Source organism: Lathamus discolor, chromosome 3 (genome assembly GCF_037157495.1).
Source record: "Lathamus discolor isolate bLatDis1 chromosome 3, bLatDis1.hap1, whole genome shotgun sequence".
In the NCBI taxonomy this organism is placed as follows: Eukaryota; Metazoa; Chordata; class Aves; order Psittaciformes; family Psittacidae; genus Lathamus; species Lathamus discolor.
This window is the reverse complement of record NC_088886.1, coordinates 28,659,765-28,676,015: the sequence shown is the minus strand read 5'-3', so window position 1 is coordinate 28,676,015 and position 16,251 is coordinate 28,659,765. Positions and strand designations below refer to the sequence as shown.

General features: G+C 39.2%; 1 protein-coding gene across 13 annotated transcripts in view; it reads right to left on the bottom strand.

Annotated features, from left to right (window-relative positions):
• Positions 1-16,251, bottom strand: part of LRCH3 (leucine rich repeats and calponin homology domain containing 3) — a 66,002-nt gene that overhangs the window by 1,325 nt on the left and 48,426 nt on the right. For 2 of the 13 annotated variants that reach the window (XM_065674326.1, XM_065674329.1), the window contains exons 14-20: positions 15,369-15,422; positions 9,460-9,508; positions 8,856-8,969; positions 8,091-8,209; positions 6,482-6,619; positions 4,187-4,264; positions 1,517-1,970 (exon numbers count right to left, since the gene is read on the bottom strand). In XM_065674326.1, coding sequence (XP_065530398.1) covers positions 1,770-1,970; positions 4,187-4,264; positions 6,482-6,619; positions 8,091-8,209; positions 8,856-8,969; positions 9,460-9,508; positions 15,369-15,422 — 753 coding nt within the window. In that variant the 3' untranslated portion in view covers positions 1,517-1,769. The other 11 variants (XM_065674335.1, XM_065674336.1, XM_065674332.1 and 8 more) reach the window with 11 other exon arrangements.

The following is a 16,251-nucleotide window of genomic DNA, read 5'->3' as shown; positions in this document are numbered from 1 at the left end:
TGAAAAGAGTGTGCTTTTTGTGAAAATACCTGTAAACTTGAGCAAACACGCCTTTTTTCTATATGCAAGCAGATAAGAGGAAAAGCTTTGGAATGACTCCATACCACAGTCAGTTGTGACAAGCAAGATATAAAAACTGGAAGGCACTGTTAGTGTAAAACCCCTTGCAGCTTTTATCACAGTGTTCATTAGAAGAAGTTAAAGGACATAGGAACCGAGTTCATTTTAGTTCATACCGGTAAGCAGTGCAAAAATAGCTCATTTAAAAATAAAATAATCTCCCCCTGTCAGAGGTCCCCTCTTTGCTCCAAAATGCTTTGCTTGGACAGAACACTTTGTGTGATTTGGAAAGAGGACATCAATTCCTCTACTTGCTTCTTTGTTAAATACTCACTCTGTGTTACAAGGGCTTGCGAGATCCATGTACACATAACACATTTTTACTGGTAGCAACCACAAGTGCAGCTGAACTCCTGTGCATCTTAAACTGTGCTTCAGAGCTGTTGCCAGGTTAACATCGGAATGCTAACACCCCTTACACTGGGCTTACAAGCCATTTACTGTATTTTCAGATGTAACAGAAATATATTGAAAACACATTTGCCATTAAGCCATTTTATTTAACACTTACCTGTCACTGGTCTCTGAACAGAGTTCCCTGAATCAATCTACACTCTGAGGAGACATGGTCTTTTACACATCACATGGGGAGTGCCCTGAAGTTCTGAGGTGTCCCTGAGACATTAAAGCATTAAAGCACCAGGATGCTTTTCCTGGGGAGGGAAAAGCTTTGAAGCTTTATGGAAGACTACCTGAGTTTTGTATAACAGCGAAGAGTCATTGTGCGACTGGGACTTGCATTTCTGCAACTGTATGATACAAAGGTTTCTGAAAATTCCAGGACAGGAGGAAGACACATGGAACAAGCACGGGTTGGGCTGCCCACAATCAAGTGGAAACTCGAGGAGTTTTTGTTAAGTTTTATCCAGAGCACAGTAAAAGGCTATGGCATTCTGTGGCATCCGAGAGAATTTTAAGGGATTTTTCCTTCTGCGACAGAAAAAAAACTTATTTTAAAGTTGTTAAAGAGTGCAATTTCTCATAAAATTTCCTCCTTGATCTGTTACGAAGCTCAAGTAGCTCAGGATCCACTTACAGTTATTGTGCAAATCCTGACTCGGAGGAATACACCAGTCTACAAAGACAAGAAATCAAATGCTTTCAGAAGCAGCATAAGGGTAAGGAAAAAGAAAAATCAGCTCCAAAGTCCTGTGGATAAAACTTACCAGACCATGCCTCCTAAGACTGTGAGATCTCATCAAGAACACTGATGTTGGGAAAAAGAAATACTTGCCTTCTTTAACATTTTTCATCAGATAAATTCTCAAGCAATTTACCAGGGTGGGGGCAATTCCCATTATACAGGTGGGGAAACTGAGGCACAAACTGAAAACACAGTTTTCCCAGTACTACATCACCTGTTGGCAGACTATAGCATGCACCCACACGTCCTAACCTCTGTGCCTCGCTCTAGCTCCCAGACAGCACTTCCTCCCTTGTCACCTGCTAAATATGACACAGCAAATACAAATGTGGATTATGTCACAGACGGTCGTGTGGGTGCACCAATGTGTTCACACATTATACTTGTCACCTCTGTCCCATCAGTGGGAAGTAAAGCACTTCATATACACAGTCTTGACAGAAACCAAAATCCTTTCCCAAGCACTGGAGTGACAGAGGGAGGAAGCGGCGGCACTATCCTTCAGCTAGAGAAAAAAGACCCAGCGATAGAACATACAGAGCGTTAGCATTAGAGTACAGTAAAACACCACAAAGCCCCAGAGCTGAATGGAAAGGGAGACAAGACTGGATTCTTCTGAATCTGTCCCCAGGGAAAGAAGAGTCTCAACTGTTCTTTTAACGCTGAGGTTTAGCTGAAGAATGTCAGAAGGGGAACAAAGATTGTCCTGTCCAGAGTGTGTGAGCAAGAAGGGAAAACAGACAGAAAAAAAAAGGTCAGTCAGTTAGCCATAGCAACATCCACGAAGCAGTCAGTTATCAGACATCTCAGATACAGCCTACATAGTCGAGAAGCATATCACAGCTGGTTAATTCGCACAAAGGAATCCGCAAGACTCCCATTGCAAAGAACAGACCTGATGCAAATATTTAGTGTTCGGTGAGGTGCCTGTCACCTGTGTACAGCTTAAACATGTAACTATTCCTTGTTGTTAAAAACAGCAGTTTACACATGCCTTAGTGAAAACCATTTTTCTCCAGGGGAGGTTTCTGAGACACTGCTGGCACTGAGCACTCACCAATACTAAGTCTCTGTATGTATCTTAGTTAATGAAACCAGTAGGACAAGGGTAGCCTGCAGAAATATCTGTTACTAATTAGAGTTTAAGTGTTCTGCAACTGTTCCCAATGTGTATTTTTTCCCTTCCTTTCACCCAGGTAATAAGTGTAAATCAGTGAAATCTAGATGCACAGATCAATCTGTTCAACTGTCGGACTCTTTTGTTGCAAGGGCTTTAACTTGCAAAGTTCTATAAAGAGCTGCTCCACTGCGGAGCCTGTAATTACCATTTATCTACAAGTAGTCTTCCTCTTAGTGTTTCTACATAGATCCATATTTCAGAAAGCCTTTTATTTCTGTAATTAGATGTTAAAGGAAAGGAAATACCTGCAGGCATCATTTCAGAAAAACATGCTAGGCTGTCAGGCCATTCTTGCATACAGATATCTTATATTCACATCTCAGCAGATATGTAATGTAGACATGTGAGAGCAACTTCAGAGTTCAGGTGGGGCTATTTCAGTAAGCTTCCCCAGAGACACTCTCCTTGAACTCTTCCACATTAAAGCAAGAAATATGAGAAAACCAGGAGGGTCCTTGACCGTAGGTGCAGCAGATGTAGCAGGCTGTGTCTGTAGGGGCCTGTTTCTTGACTGGCTTTTTTGTTTGTTTGTTGTTAAAGGTGGGTCATTTCAGCGATCTGCTCCGTATCGCAATCTCATAAAAATCACATCTGCATGTTTGAGGGAGCTGTAATTAGGGAAGCTGGGATGGAATTGAACAGTTCTGCCCAAATTTATATTGTGCAGTTCTGCTGGGAGTAAAAGTCTGAAGTTTCCTAGGGTACCAGAGCAGTGCAGGATCTCAAAGTACTAATGATAACTTACAACTCCCTACCACATTCCAAGGCAGCTCACCACTGAGTCATGTGGAATTGCCAGGCATTTGATAAATATGATATCCTAAAAGCCCTATGGTTCAAATGCCTGCAAGTGAAACTATCTGAACACACCAAAAAATACTGCATGACTGACTCGAAAACAGTGGTTTTAGAAATAACTGGGAAATGAGCCACTGGGTCTACTTTTCCCTTTCACAATACAAAAGAAAGAAAACAGCACCTACAATAGAAACACTAATGCTTAGCAATATAAGAAACAAAATTAATTAATGCACTAGAAGAAAAATTAAGAAAAACATGATGCATCAAAGTTATTTGGGCTGACACAGCTGCTAAGACAAAGTGGGAAGGACAGGATAGCATGAAACAGGATAACTGGAGTCAGATGGACTATTTTATGTTCCCACCTCCTAGATCTTCCAAGTTTCAGAAGGTGACAAGGAGTACCTGAAGATGGATTTCTACCACTGGTATATAACGAAAGAATTAGGATCTATGCAAAGATAGCTACCATCAGAGAAAGGCCAGTAATACTGTGACCTGTTGGTCAGACAGTAAAGGTATTTGTGTAAGAGAATTATTCTGGAGGAATATGAAAAGCTTTGGGAAAAATAAAACATGCAAAGCATCATTCAAATTTTATCCCACCTTTAAGCTGTCAAATATCTAATCTTGAGAAGATGTAACTGTAATTAGAAACACCTTGCAGTTCTAAAGGCAGACTTGAACTGCATCAGCTATTATGAATTTGAGGGACAGCAGTAAGTGAGTAAGACCTCTGATATACTAAATCTGACATCATTTAGCTCTGGAAGATTATGCAAGCTAAGTCTGATCTATACCACAAGACAAAGCTTATACCTGAAGCTTCTAAGCTTTTAATAATTTTGTTTTCATCCAATCTTTCAAAGAAGGTTTTATTTTCTGAAGCATCATACAAAACTGCACCTGAAACATGATATCAGGACAGCAGAAATACATACCTGAGGCACTCCAATCCTCCTGCAAGCTTCCAAGAAATTCTCCACGTTTCGTCTGCATTTTGCCATCGTAAGTTTAGGCTGCAAAGAAGGAGGCAGGTGCAGTGTTCGTCACTGGCAGGATTTAAAAAGATCTTAATTTTTTATTTAAATAAAACTCCTAAAAAATCTCTTTGCCAAAAACTTACTGCACTGACCTAAGCTTGTCTAATTCAAAGCAGGCTCTGTTTAAGTTTGCTTTTCTTTAGAATTTCAAAGCCATTTTATGAAAAGCTAATTTATGAATTCTGGATGTTTTTTAAAAAAAGACAATTTTAAGCTGTGCACGATTTAGATACAAGGGGTTATGAACCTGGCCAACACCCTTAGTGACCACAGTATAGCAATTTTAAAAATATACTTTGAATGAAACACATGCATGGCTTCCATGCTGTGATTTCAGAGCAATTTCATGGTATGAAGCAATCTGGAGTCTGTTCTGGATGACTACAGTACAGAAACACACAAATATCAAAGCGTGTTTCAAATAACAGATTAAAAAAAAAGGCAGGCTGTTAGCTGTAACCAGAACATAACGGGAGAAAAGTGGAACTGAAAAGCTTGCTGCTTGTAAGCCTCTTGCAGACGTGTTTGATGTAGCTGTTCGAACTGCACTCACCAGCATTTTTTCAAGCAAGCTTTTTTCTACAGTTAGCTTGCACACCTCTATACATACAGACCGTGGCACAGCCTCTGTCTCGTTTCTATTCGTGAAGTTTACTCTTTTCTGGTCAAAGAGACACAAGCTTCCTGCTCCTTTGAAAAAACTACCCAGAGTCTACAGAGCAGCAGGCAGCAGCCTCTGTGGGTTCAATCCTTTTCCGCAAATGGCAGGGATTCTGCTCTATCCCCTCAATGTGCCACACTTCCCCATCAAGAAAGCAGGTTAAAGGCTAGTGCTGACTTCTTTCACCCCAAAAGATGAAGGGAATACAAAGATTACATTGTAACTGAGTAATGACATGATGCCTCTTCGGCTCCTGGAGCCATGCAGCTAACGGCTGCCTCTTCCTTGGGATTAGTATGACAAAGCCATGATTTAATTCCTAACACAGAATATTCAACAGCACATAAAACCAGGCCATTGAAGAGATACTCTCAATGACGTAAGTCTTCTGAATAGCGGCTGTATGCCTTTTCTCTTAACGATTCCACAATCTGCCTAAAATGCTGGCATGTCCAGTTCAATCGTTCTCAAAGTAATGAAGACATCTGCTTGTTCACATTAAGTCCAAAAGGAACCACAATGATATAGTAGGCAGCCCTGTAAGTGCCAGTTCAAATTCCAGCCAACACAATGACAGACTCCAAAATAGGGAAAAGCAAACCCAACAGGCATGTTTCAACTTCTTCCCACAGGAACAATTTCTAAAGGTGCATAATAAGCACTCTGAGTGTTCCTAATACTTTTACGTAGCTGACTATAAGTATTTTCACTGAACTTTCTAACTTCCACAAATACAGATTAGGTAAATGATCTGCTGCTACTTCCCAGTTCTTGACCTTTCTCTAATTCTGTGCTTTCCCTACATGATACACAGTGACCTGCATACAAAAATCTATTACTGTCACTGCTTTCCCAAAGCACTGCAGATAGGCAGGGCCAGAGAAACAACTTCAGACATTTTCAAACTTCTCTGTTTGCAGTGTGTCTGCATTTCCTTCCTTGCTCTCAACAGGAAAAAAGGTTGTATCTGGGGACTATTATCACAAAGGTATGACTGGATTTGTTTTGTTCCAGGAGATGCTGTTCACCTAGTAGCTTGAGTGTGCTCTGCTGAAATTCCTAAGCAGAGGAATTTGTAGTGCTGTGAAGTGGACACAGGAATCAACTTGATTTCTCTGCCTGTTTTTACTGTCTTATGTAGTGGGATCCTAAAAGTGGTAGAGAATGTTCTATTTCCCTACTATCTGTTTTTCTTAACTTCTCAGACCTTTTGATCTTTTGAAATATCCTGTATCAGTTTTCATGCTGAACTGACTCTTATTTCACTAATTTTCAAGTTGATGGGTGGAGGACTTGAAAATGTTAACATTTTCTTATAATCTATGTTAGAAGTAACTTCATTTAAGTGAAGCAAACCCAAATATAGTTTCTTTTAATGATGCTATAGACCTTTTTTAGACAGAACAGATGGTTATTGTTTGTCATGTACATTCACAGAGGAGAATGCTGAATTTAGCACGTGTCTAGGTTATGGGACTTTGTTGGATGTTATTTTGTATACCTATAAAATACTTTCATTATTACATACTTACAACAGCAGGTGAGGGGACGTGAATGCTGGGAACAGATCGGGGACGCACGTGATTAGCTAAATGGCACAGAACAACACCATCAGTGAGAGCTGCTCCAAGATCACTGGGTAACGACACTTTCAACCGTGATTCTATATTCTGCAGAAAGATGAACATGGACACACAAAAAGTAAGAGCTGGTTTCCTCCAGCTGTTTCATTCTACAGAACATTTTATATGAGGCAGAGTGCTTGCACTACAACTCTGTCTGTCCCCACGACATTTCCAAACGGCCTTCTGAATAACATCAAGGAAAGCTCTGCACACTGCTGTGGCCCAGAGCTGACCATAATCTGGGAGCAATTGAGTTCAATGATGAACAGTTTTCACTGTATAGCAGGAGGGACTAATACAACCATTATTCAAAAATAATGGAAATCAGGGTCTAGAAATAGTATTCCTGATCTCACATAGTCTCAGATAAAGGTTCTGTCAAGGGAAGTGAAAATCATTGTCATTGTGGGCTGGAAGACAGCACAGTTAACAGAAGTCAAGACAACATTTTTGCCTTCAAATAAAAACCTGAACTACCTGACATAAATAGTTAGCATTTGTGTAAGGGAACGAATACAAATTCTGTTCAGCCTTTTAATCTTATTTCAAACATTGTGTGAATTTCACTGAGTTGTTATGCTGTATCTACTTCAAGTATTCAGAAAGATTTAAGCATATCTGGCAAACAGAACAAGACAGACATTCTGAGATAACAGAAGAGAGGCTCTGCAAACAGCACCAAGTTTTGTTTTGCTTTAAGATAACTTTCTCCTTTTAGAGAGATTGTCCTGACTTTAAATGTTACAAACAGAAAGAATTCTCTCTGTCCATCTGGGATGCTTATAGCCTTAAAAAGTAGGAATTCTTATTTCTTGGGAAAGTTCAAAAAATTGACGTGTCAAGGAATCTCTTCATGCTCTCCAGAAACAAGTCTGGGGTAAAGCAGAGCAGTACCTTAATGCTATGTGGCATTTTCAATATTTATGTATGTGCAGTGTCACTGCACCCTGGTATAAGCCACAAGTGTGGTGGCCCTGAACAGACAAAAAGCACAAGTATAACGAATATTTGTGCCTCTGATGTTCGGCACTTAACTAAGGATAAAGCATGAATCAAAAGGTGGACCCAGAGCACAGAAGGAAACCATACTGTAAGCATGACTGGCAGTAGTCTGCACACCACCAGCTTTTCTGGGATTTACAGCAAAGGGGAGTTTAAAACAGATTAAAAGGAACAGTGAGGTAACTTTCCAGTGAAGTGTGAAGGCTTCACCCTAACAAATGTGAGGGCTGATAGAGAAGAAAGCACACATTCATTTTAAAAGCAGAGATCACCACACACCCAGAAGCAGAAGTCTTTATTTTACAGAAATTGAAGCTGACTTTATCCATCACAAAAACCATCACTGCATCCATCTGAAAGAACCACTTAAACTGTACAACACCATTTCATTTTGGTCAATTGTGCACCACAGTGGTTCAGTGAAACTGATCCAAAACACAACGACAGATTTAACAGGCTGTGCACAATGCATTTACTAAGATGCCCACACATACTGGCTCTGGGCAGCACCTACCTTGCGTAGCTGCTCTATTAGCTCCAGCTCCTCCTCTCGCTGTTTGGAGTTCTGTCTTACTCTAGGGTCTGCAGCATCATTAGCAGGAGACAAGGCACAGGTAGAAGATGAAACAACACCTAAAAAAGCAGCATGAAGGAAAGAGAAATCACTAAGCATGGTTTGGCTGATTGTCCTTCACTGCTGTACTATACATGCACACACAAGGTTCCAGAAAGGCTACAGTACATTCTCTTTCACAACCTGTTTCTTTCATTTTATTATGAATCAAACTAATGATCTCCTAATCTAAATGAGGCATTCTTTAACACATTTCCCTTTTTGTTTAGATTCTGTTCTTTCTGTTGGGTAACAGTAATTCGCAGAGAGAGCAAAGTTCTGATGGATGAAGTATGTTGAAACCGTTCAGTTTTTCTACAGAAATTGCAACTTTATTATGCGTGACTGCGCAATGCTAAATTTATCAAGCTGCCTTCATCAGCTGCTGAAGACTCTTGTGGCATTTCCTTGGTATCTCTTGGGTGTAAGCACAGACCAGGAAGAACAAATCCCCACATTTCTACAAATATGGCAAAAGAATATTTGACAGCTCTAAATAAGAAATTTCTTATTCAAAAAGTATGTAATGCCACGTGTCTAGAAATGAAAGTCAAACAGTCGTTTCATGGTAATGACCTAAAGTAACAGAACACTACAAAACCTCAGTAAATGCGGATGTTAATACAGGGTAGCAAAGCTAGCTGATTTCTGGGCTATTTAACCTACCTTTCTTTGCTTCATCCCTGACAGCTGCTTGGTAAAGGAAACTCTCTGGTCGCAGGGCAGGGTTTCTATAGGAAGGCGGGGCTGCATGGCCAGGATATGGAGGGGAAAGGTGGACTAAACAAATGGGGAAAGGCACAGGAATGGAGGAAGAAGGAAACGGTTAGAATTTAAATAGGAAATGGGTTCAGCAATGTGGTAATTAAAGGAACAAAACAAACATTTTAATATTATAATGACAAAATAAATTACAGCCATGCATGGTAAAAGCACAGAGCAGGAAAAGGCACTTCCAAGGACACTTGCATGCAAAGCACATTCCACATACCAATACCACCAACTGTTCTGGCTGGTGCTGAATGCATCTGCTTTAGGTCTGTATGAGGGCCTAAAGCAGCCAAACCCTACGCTCTGCCTAGGGACATGCTTCACCCCTGTTGTCTCTTCCCTCATGGGTTTCTAAGGAGACCCAAATAACTAGGTAAATTCCCTAGCAGCAGTGCCACATACAGAGCTGGGAACAAATGCTCCCATCTCTTCACAGTACAAATAAGCAAAGCAGGCATTTTGATCCTTTTTCAGAAATTTGTGTTCCTTTCCCTGTTACCTGTCTGAGTGGTAGGTGAGCCAGGGGAGATCGTAGATCTGTCATCACTCTGTGGATAAAGAGAGCAGAATATAAATGGTCCTAATCTGGAAAGGCTGTGACTACATTTTAATTTTTCTGTGTTTTTAAAAAAGGCTCCATCCATCTAAATGCATTTCAGAAGAAAACCCCAAACCAAAGAACCCCAACAAAACCCAGAAATGTGAAAAACCACAGTACGCTGTTCCCCAAGTCTCATCTCTGCAGAAAGGGACAAAGTTTTGTCTTTTGCAGAAATGACACATTTGCTTTTTTCTAAGGAGAAAGAATGATGAAACAGTACTGACAATGCAATGATGGATCTTCGTTTACTCTTCCTTCAAACCAAGACTTTTAAAGTATTCTTTGCAAAGGGGACACAGAAAAGGAGATCATTAAATAAGATGCAAAACTTGCACTACAGCAGCACCGATAAGGACACATTTTTTCCTTTGCTAAGGCAAACCTGGTATTTACTTAACATCACTCTCCACAGTGAAACACCCTGTGTTTTATTACAGTGCCTGGACAGATTGATTTCTTGTGATTAATGCATTCAGTACAGCAGTTTTCACAGAGGAGAAAGAAATACAGTGTGTCTGTATTCAGGAGTAAGCTGGTGAAGAATACAGAAAGAGTACTTTTGATGAACTCAACTTAGTCAAGCACAAAAGAAAAAGCAACATCAAAGACAACCAAGGACCCCTCAGAGCAGAGACTGGTTACCATGCTTTCATAAAGCTTAGGCCTCCTGTAGACACAGCCTAAAGCTAAGATGAGGTAATATCTACTACAGTTTAATCAGGTAAATCGGATTCATACCCTACCTGAACTTTTGATTAGAAGCTGACAGACTAACACCTGTTAAAACAGATGTGTGGATCCAAGGGTTTTTTGTTGGTGAATGATAATAGCAAGAGATACCTTGACAGGACTGAAGGTAGAGGCATTAGGCAGGGTAGTAGCATGGCTTTCTTGATTCAACCCTGAAAGTGACTGAATGCAGAGAGAAAGAGAAGGCAGTAGCAGTGTCAGCAAATGGCTGATAGGTCACACACAACGGTGGAATGCAGCAGACAAGGTAAAAAACAAGAGATGAGCATGATCACATTCTCAGAAATACTCAACAGGCAACAAATACGTACTTGCTGAACTGCAGGTAAGGCCTTCCTATCCTCCTGAACTTTTTGGCTTGTAAGCTCGGGAGATGTGATGTTTCTTTACACACCACACAGTGACATCAAAAGCAGAACTAGTAGAATAGTGAGTTACTAAGAACAGTGAGGCAAAAGCTTCTTAAATAACACCTAATCTATTCCCTATGCCATCAGCCAAAAGGAAATTTTACCCTAAACAATTCATTCTGAGCCACTATTCAGAAAAAAAGCATTTTTTTTTTAGTATTTGAAATTTGTTGTGCATTTTTAGTTAGTTATTTTCCTGCCAGCTTGGTAAAAATCAGAGAAACCCACATCTCACCAGGTTAGGAATATACACTTTGTGTTTGCCACAAACACCTAATGCTGATCCTTGTGAACTACACACAAAGTAAGTAAGATTCCATGGGTGGAAGATTATCAGTGTGAAGATTCACAGTGCTGCCACAAATAAAGCACAGTCAGATTTCAATTATAGACAATCTTAAACCCAACCAAGTAAACAACTTCTCATGTTTATGGAACAGGAGCTCTAGCATCCCAATCTATCACTGACAGATGGACCTAGAAGGCCAAATTCCATGCCTTATTGAAAGCACAACCAAACATTTGAGGACTAAATGGCTCAAGAATGAAACTATACTTTCTGAAACAGCATTCAAATAGGAAAGTGGCAGTTCAGCACAGGAAAAGAACACCAAATGACACCTAGAGACTCTATGGATGTGAACGACACACTTGAGAGTGTTAGTATTTGAAATGATTTGCAGCTACTCTGCCACTTCAGAACAGCACAGCCAGGAAGGACTAGGAGGTGGGGTTATGCTCAGGGCAAGCCTTAAATACAAACATCTTTAGGCCTTATGCAGACTTAACAGCTGATTCTCAGACTCTTTCTCCACAGCAGCGCAGAGCAAAACTTTTCTTGTTTGTTTTTGTTTGTTTTTTTTTTTTTGTAAGAATTTCAAAATATCACTTGACTTAAGCAAAACATCAGCTATTATATGAGAACAGTAAAATAAAACAGAAGTAGGTGGTCTGTAACATTAACATAACTGTTTATTCCTATACGAAAAGACCAAGGCAACCTTGATGCAGACTAACGAGAACTCATCACAAATCCATGTATCCAGCAGTGGGGGAAGGGAAGGGTAACACAGCACAGGACAGGGTAGGACAATCACAACAGCAACACACTGCATGCTCTTCACCTGTTTGCGAGTCCCTGGCCTTCTTTTAATGGTATTGGTGTTACTGTCAATCTCAAACACAAAGAGAGGCTCAAAGCCATTCTGCCAGGGACAGCAAGAAAAGAAAGAGAGGAAAGAAAGGAGGAAGTGAGGCAAAGAACAACTGTAAGAAAAGGCAGCCGCAACATGAAAGGAACCAAGGTGCTGGAATTCAGACTTACAACACCTTACTGCACATGCTGCACTTGGCCTCTAGGTCTAGCACTGAAGTCAGAGAAATCTCCCTGTGCCAGAAACAACTGTAGATACAGGGACTGCCAAAGCAGAGCCCAACCAGAACTCTGCTCGAACCAAATAAGGATATTTTTAGAGAATTTGATTATTAAACTTCTGAAAACACAAATGGATGCCAATGGTCTAAGAGAAAACTCCAGGGTAGGAGCTACCATAAGTCAAGTCAGGCTTACTTTACCCATACTATTATTATTTGTAACACGCTGGTGCCTAAAAGCCTTAAAGTGTTAAAGTGTTTCAGAAATCCCATGTGCTAACAGCAACATGATGGTCTCAGGCAATGCTTGAGACCACAACAAGAAAACAGAGCACAAGGCAGCAATGATACAAAGGTTATGAAAGGAAGAGGTCACACCAGCTGCCTGACGCTTATCAAGTATGTCACAGGCTTCACAACAGAGAAATTGTGCAGCACTTTGAGAGGATGTTTTGGGCTATTTTTCCTTCCACAGTATTCACCTTGTAAGAGAAGGTATGGGAGGAAACAAGGTATTTGGGGAAAAATGAGATCCATAACCAATCAAACCTGAAACCACTAGCCAAATCTGAAGCCTTGATCCTGTCACAACAAGTAATCTCAATTGTAATGATTAGGACTACTCTTGTGAGAACAGCAGCCAGGACAGGACTAATACAAAACTTTGAAGTATACAGCACCAGAGACCAGTGATTACTTTTCTTCAGCAACATTTTAGTTAGTCTAGCTATCACCAGTCAACAAAAGAAAGCACCCACAGTGTGCAATGAACTACTACAGCCAAACTCCACTTCTAATCACAGGTATGTAGAACAAACATACAACTCAACTATTAACACTTATAGAAAAGTATGGGTAGTTTTGTGTGGGTTCAAACAGACTGTCCTGAAAATGCTTACAAACAGAAGGAGACAATCAGAGCAACCTGTGCAATGTGAATACATTTTAATTTAATTAGTGATGAAAGACAACAAGAAACACGATGTAAGATTTAAAAAAGGAAATTCACACCTTAGGTTTTGGTTGCAAGAAATATTTTTGCGAAAGCAGTAACAAAACCAGAAGACAGAAGAGGTAAAATAAAAGAAAGCTCACTTACATTCTAACTACATATTAGACTACTACTTTTTTAATCTTTTCCTTACATCTGAGCCGAAAACATTGTTTGGGGGAAAAGAAAAGCAACTGCTCAGTTTGGAGAGCTCTGATGTAACAAGGGAAGTGCTGAACAAAAGAACTTTTACTGTACTTCTGTGTAATATTCTCTCCTTTTGCCATGAAGTGTTATTCCCACACTACAAAGCAAGAGCCATCAGTGGAAAAAACAGCAGAACTAATTTTTTTTTTTTAACTAACTTATCTGCAAGTTTCAATGTCCTAATGTTTGGTACAGTCAAGTTCACACTACTGCATGCAGTCTTTATGGAGAGAGAAAAAAAGATGGCGAGGAAACTATATAAATGAAAAATGAGTGCTGAAAACTGCCATTAGCAAACAGAACTTTGGTGTCAAATACTTTGGTGGAGGAAAAAAACCATCCTCAGAAATTAGACCCAGCTAAGTTTCAAATCCGTAAGGGCAGGGAGAATGTCAAATGACATACAACAGAATAGAAAAAAGCAGAAGTGTTTTCAACTCTTATGACAGAGGTCATAAGCAATCTAATGAACATTTCCTTGGTTTTGAACAGGTTTTTACCATACAGAATACATTTGTCGAAACAAAACTGCTACAAATTCATGAGCTTGCATGGGCTTAATGTTCCAGTTTATAATAATTGCCAGAAACAGCTGCCTTGGCATATGTCATCATTAGACACACTGTGTATTTATTTCCACTACAAAACAGAGCTGCAGATGATACTTCAGCAGTTTAGAAAACTGAGTATTTCATACACTATTACAGTTCAGTGCTGCTGAAAAGAGCAAGGAATCAAAAGAAAAAAATGAACAGAGAAATGACTGCTTGGAAATCTGGTTCGATCTTTCCCTACCAGCCTGGCCACTTATCTGTGAAGTGCAAGGATGTAACTTGGTTGAAATACAAAAGAAACAAACAGCAATGGAAGACAGTCTCAAATTAATTCCTGAAAAGTCCAAGTCACATAATGTAAAACTCCACATATTAATTTACAACAAAAGTCATGGAGTCACACAATCAAATAGTCCCTAAAGATATCTTTAAAATACATTCCAAAGATTAATTCACTGACAACAGATTCTTAACACTTAAACCAGACCACTGCTATTCTTCTGTTTCTTATTATCTAAATATGAAAGCACATTTTTATATGCTAATTGATTGTGATTTCTCTCAACAGGCACATGCATGATCACTACACCTCTCTCTGATATTACAAGCTTGCTTTCTTTCCCACACAGTGCCGACTGTTTGAAAGCAGGAAAACAAAAATGTCTGAATAAAGAGATAGTAAATATATTGAGCAACGTGTTCTAGAGAAAGATACTCTAACTGAAACCACTGCCTAAAGAAAATTTAGGCTGATAATGGAAGCACATGAATGAAGAAAATAAATCCCAGGCATGCAGTCATGCAACAGCAGGCAAATCAGGCGCTTTTTTCTTTTATAGACATGGATTATGGCATTAATTATATTCTTTATTATGCTACATTGCTAAGATGCCATAAAGGGAGAAATAGCATAAAACATGAATTAGGTACATAAATGCTTTTATTTTTGCTAAGTGTTCATAATAGATTATTTTAAAGACATCTCAATCAATAAATATTAAAAAGGTATGGGGAATATTTCGTGATTTGTAGCATATGTAAAGCAGTTTTTCCTTGTCAAGATACTAAGTATTTCTAATCATTGTGTGCAGGATGCAGACAAGTTAAAGCAGAAGGCTGTGTCTGAAGCATTAAAATTGCTTACTTGATACTGCAGAGCACATCAATGGGGAAGCAAGCTAAACGGAGAAGAAATCAAACCAGGATGACTAGAGTTTAATTTTTAATTGTAGAAGCTGTTCTTTATTATTGTTCTATCAGCAATTTTCTTCTGCTGTCAGCAAAAGATAAGTTTTAATTATTTTGTGGGAAAACATCACTATATTACTAACAAATGGCTGCCAGTACAAATATCAATATAATATTAAAGTTCACAGGTAAGCTACTTTTCGAAGAAGATGGTCATGTTTTATGCTATTTAGATTAGCTCTAAAATAGTTCGGCTGAGAAAATCATAACATGTTGTTATTTCTATGCTCTAGAATCTGCCACATAAAAAGGCCATTACGTGCAGGATCTTACCACTAACAAGGCACTATCATCAGTATGCTGAGACCTTCTGGATGGAAAAGGACACTGGGAGTTGGGAGAGATGGAGTAATATCAGAAACACACAGAATGTCAGAAACACATGGTATGTGAACAGACAGACATTTTGGAACATGTACTGCTTGTTTATAGCATTGTGAGGCTTTTTTAAAATCCATAAAGTATATGTAACTCTGCAGTAATATACAGCCACATAACCCAGGAATTACAGTGTATTTGTATTACTTATGGAATCAATTACTCTGCTTTCTGTGTTGTCTCAAGTAAATATAGCTAATATGGATTCACAGTTCTTACTGTGGTAGAACAAAGGACCCTTTAAAAGAATAAATTAAGAACAGAAGAACATTAAGAAAGCAAAGGAGCAAAAACTATTTCAATTACCCCATGTTTCGGTAATTTTCTAACAAAAAAGTTAGTTGGAAAATGCTGCTGAAGAACTATTTATACTCACTATATTATTAAAAGTTTTGATCTGATTAACACTGCCAAGTGAATTACTGTCCTCTGGAGGAAAGCGGGGATGGCAAGCAGTGGAACATGTAGAAGTCTGATGCAGAGAGTGAACAGATGTTATTGGCTCAGCTCTAGAAGACTAAGCCTTGTATGATTTGTGTTCCCCGCTGACTTACTGGTTTTGATTGTGAAACTACACAAGAATAAAACTTTAAAAAAATTATTTATTTTTCTGATAGCCCTCAAAAGTCTAATGCTTAAGCTTTTTGGCATAACTGTTGATCTAATGGCAGGAAACTGGGAGAAAACTGATCAATGAAGGATGACTACAACACAGTAATTTGTCTCAATACTCCTGTTAGAAAGTAAACTGTAGGGCTCGCAAGGAGCAACTTACAAT